This window comes from Ambystoma mexicanum, chromosome 1q (genome assembly GCF_040938575.1).
Source record: "Ambystoma mexicanum isolate Mex_15411 chromosome 1q, UKY_AmexF1_1, whole genome shotgun sequence".
Classification (NCBI taxonomy): domain Eukaryota; kingdom Metazoa; phylum Chordata; class Amphibia; order Caudata; family Ambystomatidae; genus Ambystoma; species Ambystoma mexicanum.
The window spans coordinates 801,609,589-801,625,881 of NC_090922.1; the positions used below are offsets into that span (position 1 = coordinate 801,609,589).

At 48.8% G+C, this 16,293-nt stretch overlaps 1 protein-coding gene across 6 annotated transcripts in view; it reads right to left on the bottom strand.

Annotated features, from left to right (window-relative positions):
• SMG7 (SMG7 nonsense mediated mRNA decay factor) overlaps positions 1 to 16,293 on the bottom strand; it is a 1,316,737-nt gene that overhangs the window by 603,266 nt on the left and 697,178 nt on the right. For all 6 annotated transcript variants that reach the window (XM_069641403.1, XM_069641402.1, XM_069641401.1 and 3 more), the window contains exon 13: positions 993 to 1,112. In XM_069641403.1, coding sequence (XP_069497504.1) covers positions 993 to 1,112 — 120 coding nt within the window. The remainder of the gene's footprint in view (positions 1 to 992; positions 1,113 to 16,293) is intronic.

Here is a 16,293-nt window from a genome sequence, read left to right on the forward strand (position 1 = left end):
GAGGGGTGGAGCGAGCGGGGGGAGGAGAGGGGTGGAGCGAGCGGGGGGGAGGAGAGGGGTGGAGCGAGCGGGGGGGAGGAGAGGGGTGCAGCGAGCGGGGGAGAAAGGGGTGGAGCGAGCGGGGGAGAGAGGGGTGGAGCGAGCGGGGGGTGTGAGGGGTGTAGGGAGAGGGGTGTAGGGAGCGAAGGGCATGTCTGGAGAGCGTAGGAAGTGAGGAATGAAAGGGGGCATTTGAGGGTGAGACTGAACAAGAGTATCCGAGATGGGCACTTTTCTCATTAAGCAACATGCCAAAACTGGCGAGTGTTAGGATGGGGGGGATCTCTAGGAAACCATCAGAGGATCCCTGATTGAGACAGCCTTTAGGCCTTCATTACCAACTAGCCCTAGATAGTAGGGGTTACCAATCACTAGCTGACAACAGTGGAATTTAGGGACACCTAGTGTAGGGAGGTAAAAGTCCACGGGACATGAGAAAGGGGTGCACAATAGTGTAAGCCCCTTTTCAGCCTGGTGCATTCCACTGAACAACTATACCAGTTGTAATATGTATCCACCAACCAGTCTTAACACTGAACAAGCTGGCCTTTTGATGAAGGTAACAGTCGATACACCTTATGTTTTTTTCTTTGAAAAGTAAAAATACTTGAAACTTCTTGGAAGCACTGCGAGTTAAGGTAATCTGTGGCACAAAAAAAGATGCCTCCAAAACCAAAAACAGTAATACACATACATAAAGTCTAATTCAATGCCACACACATTCTTATCAGTGCACCTGTCTAGGTGAACTATTGATTTAGAGTTTGTTTCGAGAAAACCAGGCTGGGGGTGTTCTTAAAGACCGACTGTGTAGAGCCTAGATTATGCACAGAACCATGCACAATGCAGCAAGAGGAATTTTGGGAAAATGTGCCGAGTTGGTAAATCTTAGCAGAGGAAAGCAGGTACATAATATATCATAGGTATTGCTGTAAAGAACCAAAAGAGTCTACCTTGGTAGGTTCTCACACATCCACTTGCCCATGGAAACCAAACGCTGAGGCCGTATCAGTTTGTGCTGTCCTCCTTTTTCTCCGGTGATTGCCTGGTGGCCTTTGGAGAAATCGAGGTTTCTGAAGTGAAAAAAGGAAGAATTACATTTATGTCATCCGTTTAGGTTGTACAAGCTCTCCCTTGAGCGATTTCTTTTATAACTTTGACCGCCAATTGATGAACTGGAATCTCTTCCTTTAGATGTAAATGTAAGGACAGTACTGCCCATCCTGCTCTGCCAACTCAAGTGCATTCACTGCATATACATTTCAGTTTTCTGGAGCCGATAACTGTCCAGAAACAAAATATTGCAATTTGTAGATTAGAGAATTTAGCATATTTAATGGCAAGGATCTTAAGGAGGAAACATCACAGTGACCATAGTGGTGGTAACTTTCCTTGATTTTGTGTCAATGGACTACCATTTGAAATTTACATTAAATAGAATATTAAGGTGGAAAACCAATAGGAGCGATTTCATCCAACCAGTTTACAATTTGTGGTCTGGACAACAGCAAACTGTCAGTTTTTCAATTAGCAGCAAACCCCACTCGCCACTCCCAGATTCATCATTTGCCAACTCTCAGAAATACTCTGCCCCAGCCTCATGACGTTCCGATACAATTTTTTTCCCGAACCACAACGCCCAAGTTGATGCAGCCAAACATCCACATGCTGATCCATCACTACTCAATCACCTTATGAGTGACCTTCAAAAGGCAACTGCCAAGATTGCCAGTCACCTAAATAAATGGACTATCGCAGGTTTCAAAATTCCTGCCCAGTATTCAGCTCCCGGATATAGCAAATGAGAGCCTGGCTGGCTTGGCACCAACCATTACCAGGAGCTACATTTAATTTCCCAGACTAACTGGTGCGATACAAACATTCCTATGTGTGAGGAAATGTGTATATATGAGCTTAACGACATATATAGAAGAAATCTTAGGCACAAAGGGTCATACACAATGTACAAAAAGCTACGGTTTGCATCTTATGCGAGTTAAATTTGTGGCCCGTTCTATACTACCTAATTGTTCCCCCAGATGTAGCTCCTGCTTACTGAGTGGTGCTATGTACTAAGTAGCTGCTTTCAGCTTCTGATAAATCAAATCTTAAATTTGGATCCCTGTACCAACATCTGCAAAGTTAAAAGTCGAGCTGCACCAGTCTGCCTATTCCTAATAGTTCATATCTATACTCTTGGAGAGCCATTATAACATTGCTGCTACAATTAAAAACAAAAATCCGCAGAGCAGGGGCATGGCTTGGAGGCCAACCAAAATGGCTGCTTCCCATCTCGGCTATGTGGAGAGGAAAAACTAAATTCACAATATGCCCATGAGCGTAGGCGGATTTAATTGAATTTGGCCTGGGCAGTGGGACTGCCAGCTAGCATGAGTAGTGCCGGCTGCAGGGTGCCGAGGAGTCCAGGCGGCCCTGCTCTCCCTCTCACCAGGCTCCTCCTGAAGTGTACGCAGACGGGAGCATGTATAGGGCAGCTTGGAGCACACGAAAAAAGCAACAGCCTCAGCATTTGGTGTCCCAGAGGTACTCCGGGCGCAGAACCACCTCCTCCAGTAGTCGTCTTTTCCTTATCCTCTTGACTTTCTCTCCAGTTTTTTTTTACGCTGACTTTCATTTTCGAATTTTCTTAGTCTTGTATTCAAATCTCTTCACAATCTTGCTCCTTTATCTTTCTTTGCTCATATCATTCAATCATCCCACACATTCCTTACGACCTGAATCTTCATTTCGTCTCACTATGCCTCCTCCCGTGTCTGGTCTCGCTCTGCTCGCTTCCTTTCCTTAAGTTGTGACTCATCCAGAGCATCCTCCCCCTCGAGATCCAGTGCTTGCTGCACTAGGACCCATTGAAAAATGGAACAGGGCTGGGGGAAATTTGACAAATTGAAAAAAACAATGGGCACAACTTGTATCAAGAACCGTCACTTTGGAGCACAAGACTTCATAATTGGATAATGTGCCCATTCAACCCAGATTGTGAAACGGATAAGTAAACCGATAGAAGTGGTGCTTAAGGGAAATAGAACCAAGGAGAATATGCAGGAGTACCTAGAAAATGTGGTCAGAGCAAAGCAGGTAAGTGTCATTGGCCTCTCCACTAGGGTAGAAACTGACGATTCTGCTTTGTCTTCAATTGACTATCAGAAGTACTTGACTTGCACGTAGAGGAAAACCCTATATTTGTAGACAAGTGCTACTGCATTACGATCAGAGCAGCAGACAAGACAGAGGGCCTGTGAAACCTGATTTATTGTATTGTATTTGGTTATTTATAAAGCGCTCTTTCTCCACCTGTGTGGCCTCATTGTGCTTCTTTCTGGTTGGAAAACCCTCTGTGACCGTAATCAATGTGGTGATAAATTCTAAGGAGTTTAGCTTAGGAGATGCATGTGTGCATGTTGCCGGTGTAGAACTTGGGTGTTAGGTAAGATTAACACAGAACTGGTAAAATCTTCCTAACCTGCATCAATCCCGGAAATTTTTGCTTTACTAGCGGGATATTTTTCCATAATACCTCAGTGAGTGGGAACCTTTTTGCACACTCACATAATCTTTAACTCTTTATGGGTGTCATTTTTAAGACTCTTCATAGTGTCTTTTAAAAGTTATCCTCTTTAACAACGTATTGGCAATAAGTGCCTGTTGTTGCTGGGTTACCCTAGAGGCTCCACTTTTAACTTTCTTGTGCTAATCTTGAGTGAACTACAGTTCCAAGGGTAGAAAGGATCTCTGTATCCTTTTTACATGTTGTTTAGTGAAACCAGCACACCCCACCTTATGTGGAGTGCTGGGGAGACACAATGTATCCCCTTCACACTAAAACTAAATTATGTTACAATGACAAGCTTACCTTCAGTGGCTTGTGGCAGTGATACCTTGCATTAATTTGGTGCACCTTTACCGCGGGCTGTGTTCACAGCTGCAGTAAAGGGACCTAAGGGTGTCATTTTACCAAAATGGCCCCGTCTTCTTTTTTCGCCATTTTAGGGTTTGTCGTTTATTTTTCCTTCCCCTGACATTCAGGGCAGGAAATTCCTGTGTGTGATTTTTTGTCTTTGGTGGGAGTCCCCTGGACTCCCCACCCAGGTTCCAGTCTGCCTGTGAGAGTAGGAAGTGAGCGAGGAGTCCAAACCTCCCTAGCCCTTTGACTTGCGCCTTTCTTGAATGGGGACAAATCCCAATGGGGGGCTGGCTGTCCTGATTGGACAACCAGTCCGCCCCTTCTTGTAAAATGCAAGGAAAGAATGAAGAGCTTGTGCTGTAGTTCTTGATAAATACTGCAAACCTGGAAGCTGAAGAAAAGTCGACCACTGGAACCGAAACCCAAGAGGAAGATCAAGGAAACGCAGGTGAAACTGTTTTCAGCGACCAGAGAGCCTGCTACGTAAGCGGAGACTGCTGTAATCCTTCTTTCCAATCGACCTGGTGACCCTGAAAAGGACGACCCCCGACCCATAGCCTGGTGAGACCCACTAGACTCAAGGAGACCTGCCTTATCAGCCATCCCATTTGTTGCTGCGACCTTGCGTAGTTGCAATACCCCAATACACTAGGACCTCAAGCCATTGTGCAGGGCACGGTCTTCTGAATTCCAAATCTCACTGAAACTTTGTGAGCATCCTGGTGGATCTCCAGAGGCACGAATTGAGTCCGCAAAGTCCCAACAGAGTGCTGGACCTTTGAAACAACAAGAATTTAACCACGATTTTCTGTCTTCTTCTATGCTCCTTGAAAAGGCGCCAAATCCGCAGAACCGCATTCAGCCGCGAGGGAAACCTTGCCTAGAGCCTTCATCGATCCCTGCAGCAAAGTCCCTTCTGAGGTCTTGTTTTCAGTCACCAAAACAAGGAATCCATTTACCAGGTATTTGGCTGCAGACCCTGAAGTTCTCCTGCTGCAAATTCATCTTCAATGCTGAGGTACTGTGTTGGCTTGGGTATGTACGTACCTTAAGCCTGTGAGGATTTCTGTGTAGCTGTGGGTAGTTTTCTGTGATGGGGAGGCCACTCATCCAATGTCCCCAGTCCCACTGCTAGAATCCTGCTAGGGTGTCTTCTGTGAAGCCCTTGGACCCTCTTCTAACTCAGAAGTAAAGTACTCAGCTGTTTGCCCAGTTTTCCTAAGGAACTCTGACTTTTGCTACCAAAGAACCTATTCTGACACTGCTTGTTGGTCATCAGTCAGTGACCATCCTTCTGGCACTGAGAACACTCAAGATCCAAGAATAAGTGAAAAACTTTCAAGGGATTGGGACTTCTGCCTAGAAACGAAAATGTGTGTTTAAAAGTAACTTACTTGTATAGAGTTGGTTGGTAACTGTAATTCTAAGAGACAACAGTTACAAAAGTTCTTAATGATTTTGAATGTGTGATGCACTATTCTTAAAATTATGGTTAACATCTTTTCTTCCATAGCAACTGTTTTGCCAGTCTAATAGAAAGTAGATGTGAAGGTATTTTAAATATCCTGTGATTAGGTTGTGCCTTTTCCCAAAAGTAAAGTGTTGGTATCACCAATTAGTCCTTTGAGGATAATTGTATGAGTGTCCCCCAACAGGGTCTTGCTTCCCATGACTTGCTGCTAGCCTGTCCAGAATAAGTCTAGATTAGGTTGTTGCCTACCTAGAATAACTGAGTCATTCAGCAAAGTGTGACATTGGGGCTTACTTTCCCCTTCATTGTGAGGTCAAAAACGTATGTGGGTTATACTTACCTTGTATTAGCTGTGTGCCATCCAAAATAAGTTACAAGAGTTACTGCTTACCTCAATCTGGGGTTCCCAGATTTCAAAAGCACCTGTAATTGTATATTACAGCCTTAGGTTTTACTCACCTAGTATAACTCATCACAAAAGTAGTTCTAGGTTTTTACTGCACCTAGAATAAGTGTTCCACTATGCACCAAAAATATATTTATTGTCCAGTTGACCAAGTAATTTGTACTGAGAATCATTATACAACTGGAAGGGTCTACTGCCCATGCATTACTGAATAATTGCAAAACGTAACCATTGGTTTTTACTCCCCAAGAATAGGCTTGACCTATACTGAATGTGTATGAAAAGGTTTGGACTTCCCTAGAACTACTGTTAGGTACTTCAAATACGGCCTATACTTGGGTCTGTGTACTTTCAAGTATAGTGTGTTTTTATACTGTGATTTCATATAATGTGTTAGTACTTACTTACCCCCTAGATTTATCTGGGCCTACTTGTATTTAAATACATGCTTTATGTTTACCATACAAAGTGTTCCTTTGGATCATTTGTATTACAATTTCATTTGTAGTGATTCCACAGGCCTGTCTCCCTCCTAAAATCAGCCTGGCTGCTCGGTCTACGCTACCATGAACTCAGGTGGTACAACCTTATACCAAGAGTGGAGTCTTGTACTGCCTCAGTTGAATGGTTTAACTAAGCCCTTAGTTGGACTTCAGAAAAACTGTCCGAACATTGGATGGCTGGCAAGGCATGACTAAGCAGCCCGAAGAGAGGTCAGGCATGTGGGTGGGCACTGTTGAAGGTTTGCGATAGATCGCTATTGTTGAGAGTTGATTTGATGTGCGGCCAGCTGTACAGAGCTCCTTTTGGATGGTAGTCGCTGTATGCTAGTGTCAGAGGTGTTGAGGTACATCCAGTGTTTCAGTCTGGACTGCTATATGTGATGCTATACCGATGTGCATAGCCATAGCAGTATTCTGTCGTGCATGGCTGCTTGGCCGTGCCTGTGGCCTGTGTTCACACTGGTGGTGAGAGATATACGTACCGTAAGCTTCAAAACTGTTTGTGGGGGGGTGACCTTTGTCCAGTGCAGCAAAGGAAACAGGCCTAGATTTGTTATACCACCATTGTGGCCTAGGTTTAACAATGCAGTAGGTTTCACCATATACTAAACAAAGATGAGCCTACACCTAGATTTGAAATCCTGTATAGTGGGAGAGAGGCCTGGGTTTCACAGTGCAGTAGGTTTCAACATATAATGAACTGGGATGGAGGCAATTTAACAATTGTCTTGGGTACGATGCATTCTGTAATCTCAGTTACGCCTATCAGAATTGTCCCTGGACCTAGTATGATAGCAACCTCGTCTGTCGCTCCCCCATCACCTTACTGTTTCCCCAACTAACCCCTCCCCCCTCTCCATCCAGCACTATCTGAAACGTTGTCAGGCCTAGTACGATAGTTTGTTTTGTTCCTCCCCTCCATTTTTGCACCCCTCACCTTTTGTTTTTCTCCGGCTCTACTAGAAATGTCGACAGGCCTAGTACGGTAGTCGCCTGTTTCCATTTCCTTCCCACTCTCCCCCTCCCTTCCTTATCAACGTCTTCGCTCTTGCACCATCTGAAATGTTGTCAAGTCGAGTACGATAGTTAATTTCACATCCTGACTGTTCAGGGCCCGTAAGAATGTAATTGTATTTTCCCTTGTTCCCTCCCTTGCTTTGAAACACATTGTGTATAGGCGCTATATAAATAAACTATCATATCATATCATAATGCTATAACAGCATGGTGCAGGCTAACATTAACAGTAGTATGACACTGGAGCCTTCTAGATATGAGTCGGTTCAATCTGAACAATTCTCTGAGGTACAGCGCAGGTTAGCAATCATAAGGTTTATAGTCATTCTGTTGAAGAAAAAAAAGGAACGACATACCAAAGCATCTAAAAAATGCATCGTATGCCAAAGCATTGACATGGAAAAAGTGCCTTTCCATCTAAACCAGTCCATAGAAAACAAATGGACTGGTTTCAATGGAAATGCACTTTTACATCTAAAAGATAGCATTTCAATGCTTTTCTTAGTAACTTTAAAATGTTAGATGGAGCTGTCCAGTGCTGAAATTTCGGCACTGGCCAGCTCCTTGTAACGTTAACATGTTTTTGTTGTATATTGGAAGGGGGGGTATCGCCCCCCTGCCCGCACGCCCACCCCCCTAGCCCTAACCCCAACATAACCCTTAATCTAACCCCAACCCCAACATAACCGTTAATGTAACACCAGCCCCAACCCCAGCCCCAACCCTAACCCTAGCCCCAATGCACCCCTTAATCTAACCCACCCTAACCCTAATCTAACCCCCAATCTAGCCCCAACCCGAACCCCACTAATTTCGATGGATCCATCGAATTATATACAACTAAATGGCAATTCGATGAAACGGAATTTCGTTGCATATAATTCGATGGTTTCGTATTAGATGCTTTGGTGTTCGATGGATTGACCAAATACTGCGTGCCATGTGCCCTGGTCATCCACCTGGTCACAGTCTGGGTTCTGGTCATTTAGGTCAAAACCCCCATAGGATATATTGGCACGGATCATTAGGGTTATCCCCAAAAGGTAGCAGCCTGATGCTCCTGGGGTTCCTCCAAAGAGGGAAGGAACAAGTTACTTACCTGTAACTGTTGTTCTCCAGCATGGGTCTGGCATGGATTCACATGCTCATGAATATTCCCCGTCAGGCTGGGAATCCTCGGTAAAGAAAAAACCAGTATCAGTTTTGTTTCTGATCTGTCTTTCGTAGTAGTAACCAATCACTGATCTCTGCGTCATACTGACCACAGCCAATAACTGCCCTCTACCTAAGCCCCGCCTCTGGCAGCCATCTTCAGATTTGGTAGCACGTGAAGTGGCAGTATGACCAAGTGAAGAGCCGCAGAGGGGTAGGCGGGAGGGTTCGCATGTGAATCCATGCCAGACCCATGCTGGAGAACAACAGTTACAGGTAAGTAACTTGTTCCTTCTCCAGCATGGGGTCTGGCTTGGATTCACATGCTCATGAATAAAGAATACATAGCAGTACACACATGCACAACCACGGGAGGTGGCAAAGGCTCAACATTAAGCATTACATCAATCTCAAGATTAAGCAATTCTTACCTCCTCACCAGGCTCACCTTAGGCGAACAGATTGTGCAGCACTGCTTGGCCGACCCTGGACTCCTCCCTGGAATCCCGGTCGACGCAGTAGAATTTTGTGAAGGTGTGCGTCGACCTCCACGTAGCAGCCCTGCAGATGTCCAGCAAGGGCACACCAGATAGGAACGCCGTGGTAGCTGCAATCGCTCTGGTGGAATGGGCTCTCGGACGGCCAGGCAGCGGTCGGTTTGCCAACCGATGACAGTACATGATACAGCCGGAGAGCCATCTGGCAATGGAAGCCTTTGAGAGAGCCTTCCCCTGACTGACAGGTCCAAAGTTCACAAAAAGTTGTGACGTCTTCCGAAAACACTTCGTGCGGTCCACGTAAAACTTCAGCGCTCTAGCCACATCCAGCGAGTGCAAAGTTCTTTCGGCCGGCGACGGGAAGAAAACAGGCAACACCAAGGGTTCGTTGAGGTGGAATTCCGACGGCACCTTGGGCATGAAGGAGGGGTGCGTCCTGAGCACTACACTCGCGTCGTGAAAAGTCAAGTACGGGGGCTTGCAGGAAAGGGCCTGGATCTCTCCCACTCTTCGTGCGGAGGTGATGGCCACAAGAAACGCTGTTTTCCACGACAAGAACTTCAACGAAGCCGAGTGCAGAGGCTCGAACGGAGGTCCCATGAGCTTGGTCAGCACCACGTTGAGCTCCCACGCCGGGGCCGGAGCCTTCACCGGCGGGAACGATCTGACCAGTCCCTTCATGAATTCTTTCACCAGACGATGAGACCACAAAGACGTCCGCCCCGTGGTTCTGGTGTATCAGGAGATCGCAGCAAGATTAATCTTGATGGACGCGTGCGCCAGTCCAGCCTTGGCCAGCGTCAGAAGGTACGGCAGTACCTGGGGAGCCGTAATCCGTAGAGGGTTAATCTTCTGTGCGTGGCACCAGACAGAGAACCTCTTCCATTTGTGTCCATAGCATTTAAGAGTTGAGGACGCCCTGGCCTTTGCAAGAACCTCTCTGCAGTCGGGCGGTATGTCGTATCCTCCAAACTCTAACGCTGCAGGAGCCAGGCCTGCAAGTTCAGCGACTTTGGGTCGTGATGGAGGATGGCGCCTCCTTCCCTGGAGAGAAGATCCGTGTCCACTGGCAGCTTGATTGACGGGGACGCTGACAAGTCCAGAAGGTCCGGGAACCATATCTGCCTCGGCCACGCAGGTGCGACGAGGATCATCCTGCACCGTGACCTCTTGAGCTGGTTGATGAGCCGGATCAGCAATGGCAATGGAGGGAACGCGTATAGAAACAGGCCCTCCCAGGGGAACGAGAAAGCATCGCCCATGCTCCTCGGATGGGGAAACCTGCTGGCGAACCTCCGGCACTTGGAGTTGAGGGACGTGATGTTCTTTCCTGGCCACAGGGGGACGCGCGGGCACCTCTTTAGAAACTCGAGCGCGTGACCCTGAGCTAGGGCGTCCAGCACCCAACGGTCGGTGAAGATGGACTCCCACACGCTGATGAAGCTCGCCAGCCGGCCTCCCACCGGGGTGCTTCGGTGGGGGCCCGACTTACGGCCGGTTCAGTCCTGCTTCGACGAGGCTTTGCCGCCTTGTCCTCCTTGGCGACGACGGCGGGGTCCGCCTGACTTGCCTCGTCCCCTGTAAGCTTCCTGTGACGACGAACGGGCCGCTTGACGGTAGGTGGAAAATCCGCCGCTGGAACCTTTGGAGGCACCCTGTTTGCCTCTGCCGCTCCCAAAGGGCGGCCGTCGTTGCTGGAGAACACCAAGAGCACGGGCCGTCTCCGTGTCCGTCTTGATGGCTTGTAGGGAATCGTCCACTGTTTTCCCAAACAGGTTGTTTCCGTCGAACGGCATGTCCAAGACTCTGGTCTGCACGTCCCGACGGAAGTCAGTAGCCTTGAGCCATCCACGCCGCCTAAGGCACACGCCGTTGCCCAACTGGCGAAATCCAGTGTTGGCGATGTCCGTCGCAATCGTAATGGCGTGGTCCGACGCCACCTCTCCTTCCTGCAAGATCTCTAGGGCTTCCGCCCTCTTGTCGTCTGGTAGGAAGTCCAGCAGGGGGGCCAGTTTTTACCACAACTCCCTGTCGTAGCGGGCTACGATAGCCAAGGCGTTGGCCGCCTTAATCGTCGTCGCTGCAGACGAGATGACTCTGCGTCCCATCGTGTCTAATTTCTTTCCCTCGCCGTCCGGCGGGGAGGTCGACGTAGAGGCCGCGCCCCCCCCCCGCTTTCTTCCTGGCCGCCGCGGAGACGACCGAGTCCGGGGTCGGCTGTGCCCGAAGGCACAAGGGGGCCGCGTCCGGGACCCGGTACTACTTCTCATACCGATCCCTTCCAGCCGGCGTCGTGGATGGGTTCTTGAGAAGGGAGAGGCCCTCATCCCAAATATCGTCCAGTAGAGGTACAGAGAGGACCGTCTTCCTCTTGGCCTTGCGCCGTTGATAAAGGAAACCTTCCTTCTTCTCTTCCGGGCAGAGCTGGAAAAGCTTGGATGCCCTGGCGATCATGGAGTGAAACGATCCAATCTCGTCGGGCGGGGAAGCCCGGGTGGGAGGTGACGACGGGAGATCCTCGTCGTAAACCTCGTCGTCTGTACCCGTCGCGGCCGTGTCAGTCCCCGTATCATCCCCACGTGTCGTGGACGGGGAGGAGGGCTGAACAGGGCGCGATGGCTGAAAAGGAGGTGAGGGATGAATCTTTCTCTTAGGGGGAGGGCTCCCAGAAGGGCCTGGCTCCGGGTCCCCCGTCGGGAGCGGTTCCTCCGCTGGTGGTAACGGCAGTCTCGTCCTTATCTCTGAGCATAAGGACTGTATAGCCAACAAAATGGCCGCCGAGTTGTCTTGCGGCACTAGTTGAGGGGAGTCCGACGGGCGGTCAGGAACCCCATCGGCACCCTCGACCTTCTCGTCTCCTACGTCGGGTCCCTCCCGACGGGCCGGTCTTCTTCCACGCCAACGCTGTGGCTTAAGACTTCGATCAGCTCTTCCTCAGAGGTTGAGGCCGAATCCACGACGACCTCCTGCCCCCCCCTTTTTCTTATCCGTCAGAGGTTTCACGGGGGTCTTATCGATGGGCATGAAAGAGGACTCCCTCCGCGGTGGCAGGGAGACTGAGCCCCGAAGTCGACATCACTGGTGTAGCCTCCACAGACTGAGCCAGGGCCGCCGCAACTGTCTCGATAGAGGCCTTGGCCGGATGGATTAAGGCTTTCACCACCTTAGGTGCACTCACCGCCTTCTCCTTGGGGGGAGGGTCACCGCCTCGCTCCCCCTCCGATGGGGCCTTCGAGCTCGACCGGGGTCTCTCCAGGAGCTTCGCCGGGTGCTCGGCCTTCCTCTTACCTGAGCCAGAGCGTTGGCTCGTGGTTGATGGCGCCGGGGAGGATGCGCCCTGCCTGGCGCCCGTAAAGCCCGACCGTTCGGCGCTCCCGGTGCCAGCGGACTCGCGGTGCTTGGCCTTCTGTTGGACCCCCGTCGCCGGGGTGTCCTCAAAGGTCTTAGAAGACCGCTCGGACTTCTTCTCGCCCGACGGGCTCTTCCCTTCCAGCCAGTTGGCGAGACGTTGATGGCGGTCCTTCATGGTCCGCTCCGACATATTGCCGCAAAACGCACAGTCCTTCTCCACGTGCGTCTTGTCATCATGTAGGCAGTAAAGACAAAGGGAGTGTTCGTCCTCCTTAAAGGCATTCTGAAGCTGGCATCCAGGGCAGACCCTGAACAGCTTTCCGGGCGTCGAGCTTCCCTTCTTCTGGGCCATGTCCGAGATGGGCCTGAGAAACTTCTGGAGTCCTCCAAAAGCGTGTCTCGACGAAATCTTCACCCTTGAGGGGCGTCCGAATCCGACACGGGTCCCCATTGATCGGATGAAGAAACGGTGGAGCTTGAGGCTCTTTTGACCGAAAAGAGAAATATTTTGAGAAAAAACGTGAAAAAATAGCACTAACGCTCGAGAGCAATAGCACGAGGATCCCAACACTTGAACGTGCGGTAAAAATCTGAAGATGGCTGCCAGAGGCGGGGCTTAGGCAGAGGGCAGTCATTGGCTGTGGTCAGTATGACGCAGAGATCAGTGATTGGTTACTACTACGAAAGACAGATCAGAAACGAAACTGATACTGATTTTTTCTTTACCGAGGATTCCCAGCCTGACGACGGGGAATATTCATGAGCATGTGAATCCATGCCAGACCCCATGCTGGAGAAATTGAGCACCAGAGGAATCGAGTTTCTGGGACTTAGAATTTGGCGCACAAGTACCTCCCTATGCCTCTTCAAAATGTTATCGTACTGTTCAGAAAAGTTGATGAACTCCGCTATCTTGGACATGCACTCTTCACATTTTTCCCTGGTGCATTCTGAGGAAACAGAAGGGTCAGGGGTGGGTAAGGCGGCCCAGAAGGGGGTGTACCCCTATGTAAAGCCCTAGCAAGAGGTTGGGAGGCCTCAGAATAGTGCCCCGGAAAAAGGGGACCTCTCTGAAGTCTCCGGCTGTCCAAACAGTAATTGGAAGCTTCTTGCAGAGCTTCGGAAGCAATATTGACGTCTTAGAGGATTTTGGTGCGTCTGTAGGTTTTTCCATGGCCGACGACAATACCAAGTCTTTCAGCGTTCTAGTGCATTTGGACAGTCACGCTTCGGTAACATGAGTTTTAAGAAAACCGCCCATTCCAGAGGAAGTTTTATGCCCATTTACATGCAGGCTTACACAGAGGGCGCTGAAACGCGAGGTTAGGGAGGCACCGCCTAAGACTTCGGGGGGCATACGGGCATTGAGGTCTTTTCCGACAAACCCGTCGAAGAGGCCTTATGGGTGATGTGCTTAGGGACACATGGTGTGCGAATGCCCTCGTCGCCAGGGTGCGACTTTCCTATAGCCCATAGCAGTGCCGTCAGCATACCGATCGGGGCCGCAGACAGACACATGGGAGCGTGTAGGCTCCACCGAAAGTTGGATGACTTCAGAATTGGAGCCATGGCTGCCGACTGATCCCTCGTTCGAAGCACTGGCGGGGGTATTAGGGAGAATTCTCAAGAATGTGCCAATTGCCTTCACCTTCGAGACCCCCAGCAACTTTCCTGGATTTTGAAGACTTGATTTTTTTACCTGGAGAGTGTGACCCTTTTTTCCCCCACTCTCTCATGTATTTTGATGTGTGTTTTACTCTTGCGTTCTTTGATTATGAAGTATTAGACAACTCCATGAGCATCTTTTCATGTATGTCGTGTCACACAGCACCCTCAGTGCAGTGACACAGGGAAGCCTTTCAGACTTTCCAAAGGTTTAAATACCTTCTCTGGGATACACTACTGTTTCTCAGAGAAAGTAAAGTGAAATTGACTTTACTAATCTTTTTAAATTCCTAGACCCAGCACAACCATCTTACAATAGAGTGCTGGAGGGGTTACCTATTATCCCGTGTCTAGAAACTCATGTAGCAGTCAAAAGCTACACTTTCCACTCGAAATGGCTGGTGGCAGTGGTTTTACAACAAACTACCTTGATTTTACCCCGACCACCGGTAGCGTTAAATCGCAGAAACCATGTTTTACAAGATGGCGTCCAAGCCCCCTCTGTAAAAACAGGTCCCGTCTTCTTTTTTCGTCACTTCTTTGTGGAAAGGTCCTTCTAGAGTTTTGCTCTGCGCGCCAAACCAGTTTTGGTCCCTTTCTTTCTTTGCCTTTGGCGGACTTCAGGACTTTTCCGTTTAACTACCAGAACTGCTTTATCCTATACAAGAATTTAGCCCATTGACTTTGGCCTAACCTATTGCATTGAATCAGCTCCTCTGGTGAACTCAAACTATTTGCACTTTCTAAAGAGTAACTGTAGCTTCTTTTCGTTAACCTATGCCTTTATGCTTCTACTTCAAAATACTCTGAATGCCATTTTGCTCCACCTTCAAAGTAGTTTAAATGCCTCAGAAACGTACAGTGTAAAGTACAGAAGTATATTTGTGTGATATAGATTGCCTCCTTCTAGTGAATGTTTTATAACTGACTGTTGAATAAATTAGTAAGTGTTTAACCAAGAAACCTTGAGTATAAGTTTATTTGAATACTTGTGATTGTAGACCTCTGTGTAACATCCTTACAGCTCACATTCCCTCTTGAGATAAGCCTGGCTGCTCAGCTCCACTACCAAAAACTGTGTAGTACATACTAATACCAAAGGTTGGTTTTGCTTACACCTGTAGTCATAGTGGTGTAGTGGTACCAAAGGGTACTGCATACAAACTCTGCCTAACAGGGGGAAAGGTTTCCGGCCTGCATAGCATAGGCCACACACTGCTTAGTTCGCCTATCTTTTAGTGTCTTAGGCCGAACAAATTTACAGACCTTATAGAAGGCTCGTTGTGGTCACGAGGAAGATAGGATATATTTTATTTGTATTGCGCTCGTACACAAGTGTTTCAGAGCGCGACAAGGCAAGGGAGGGGAAACAGGGGAGAACAAAACAATAATCTTACTAGGACCAGTGACATTGAGAACGTGCAAGTGCATGGGAAAGGGGAAAAGTGCATGGAAGGAGGAGAGTGGAAAGTGCAGAGCAGAGCAGAGGAGAACAGAAATAATAAATACAAATAAATAGATATTGAAGCAATAACAGGGGTAGTGCGGTCAGCAAGTGGCAAGAGCTGTTTACGGCAGCAGAACTGGGTAAGTCTGATAAGTGCATAAAAGAAAAACGAGGTGTGGGGGACTGTGGGGGTTACAGATACAGTCCCCAGCCAGAGAGGTGGCCAGGAGGCAGTGCAGAAGGGTGGCAGGGTGAGCAGGTACCTGGGCCCGGGGGACAGAGGGTGGCCATGTGCACAGTGCCAAGAGAGCGGATCAGCAGGGCAGAGGAGGAGCAAAGGCAGATGCAAAGAGGAAGGTCTTGAGGTGCTTCCGGAACCGGAGATGGTTCTCCTCAAGCTTTAGAGTCGCAGGGAGGCTATTCCAGAGGGAGGCCCCACCCGAAGACAGATCTCCCCCCAGCTCATTTCTTTGAAAAACGACTGACCCTGAGGGAGTTAGAGGTAGAGGAGCAAAGGGCTCGAGAGGAGAGGTATTTGCAGAGGGATAGCTGAAGGTATTTTGGACCCAAGCCCCAGAAAGCCTTGTGGACAATGCAGAGGGTTTGGAATTTAATCCTTGAATCCATTGGGGGCCAATGGAGAGATTTCAGAGCTAGAGAGATACGATCCGAGGGCTTGAGGCCAAGGACAAGTCTCGCAGTCCTGTTCTGGATTAGTTGCAGAGGGTGAAGTAGAGGCAGGTACATTTAGAAATTGGCTGTTAAAATAGTCCAACCTAGAGAGAACCAGAGCTTTGGGAGACAGTGTGCTTCTGGGGGAAGG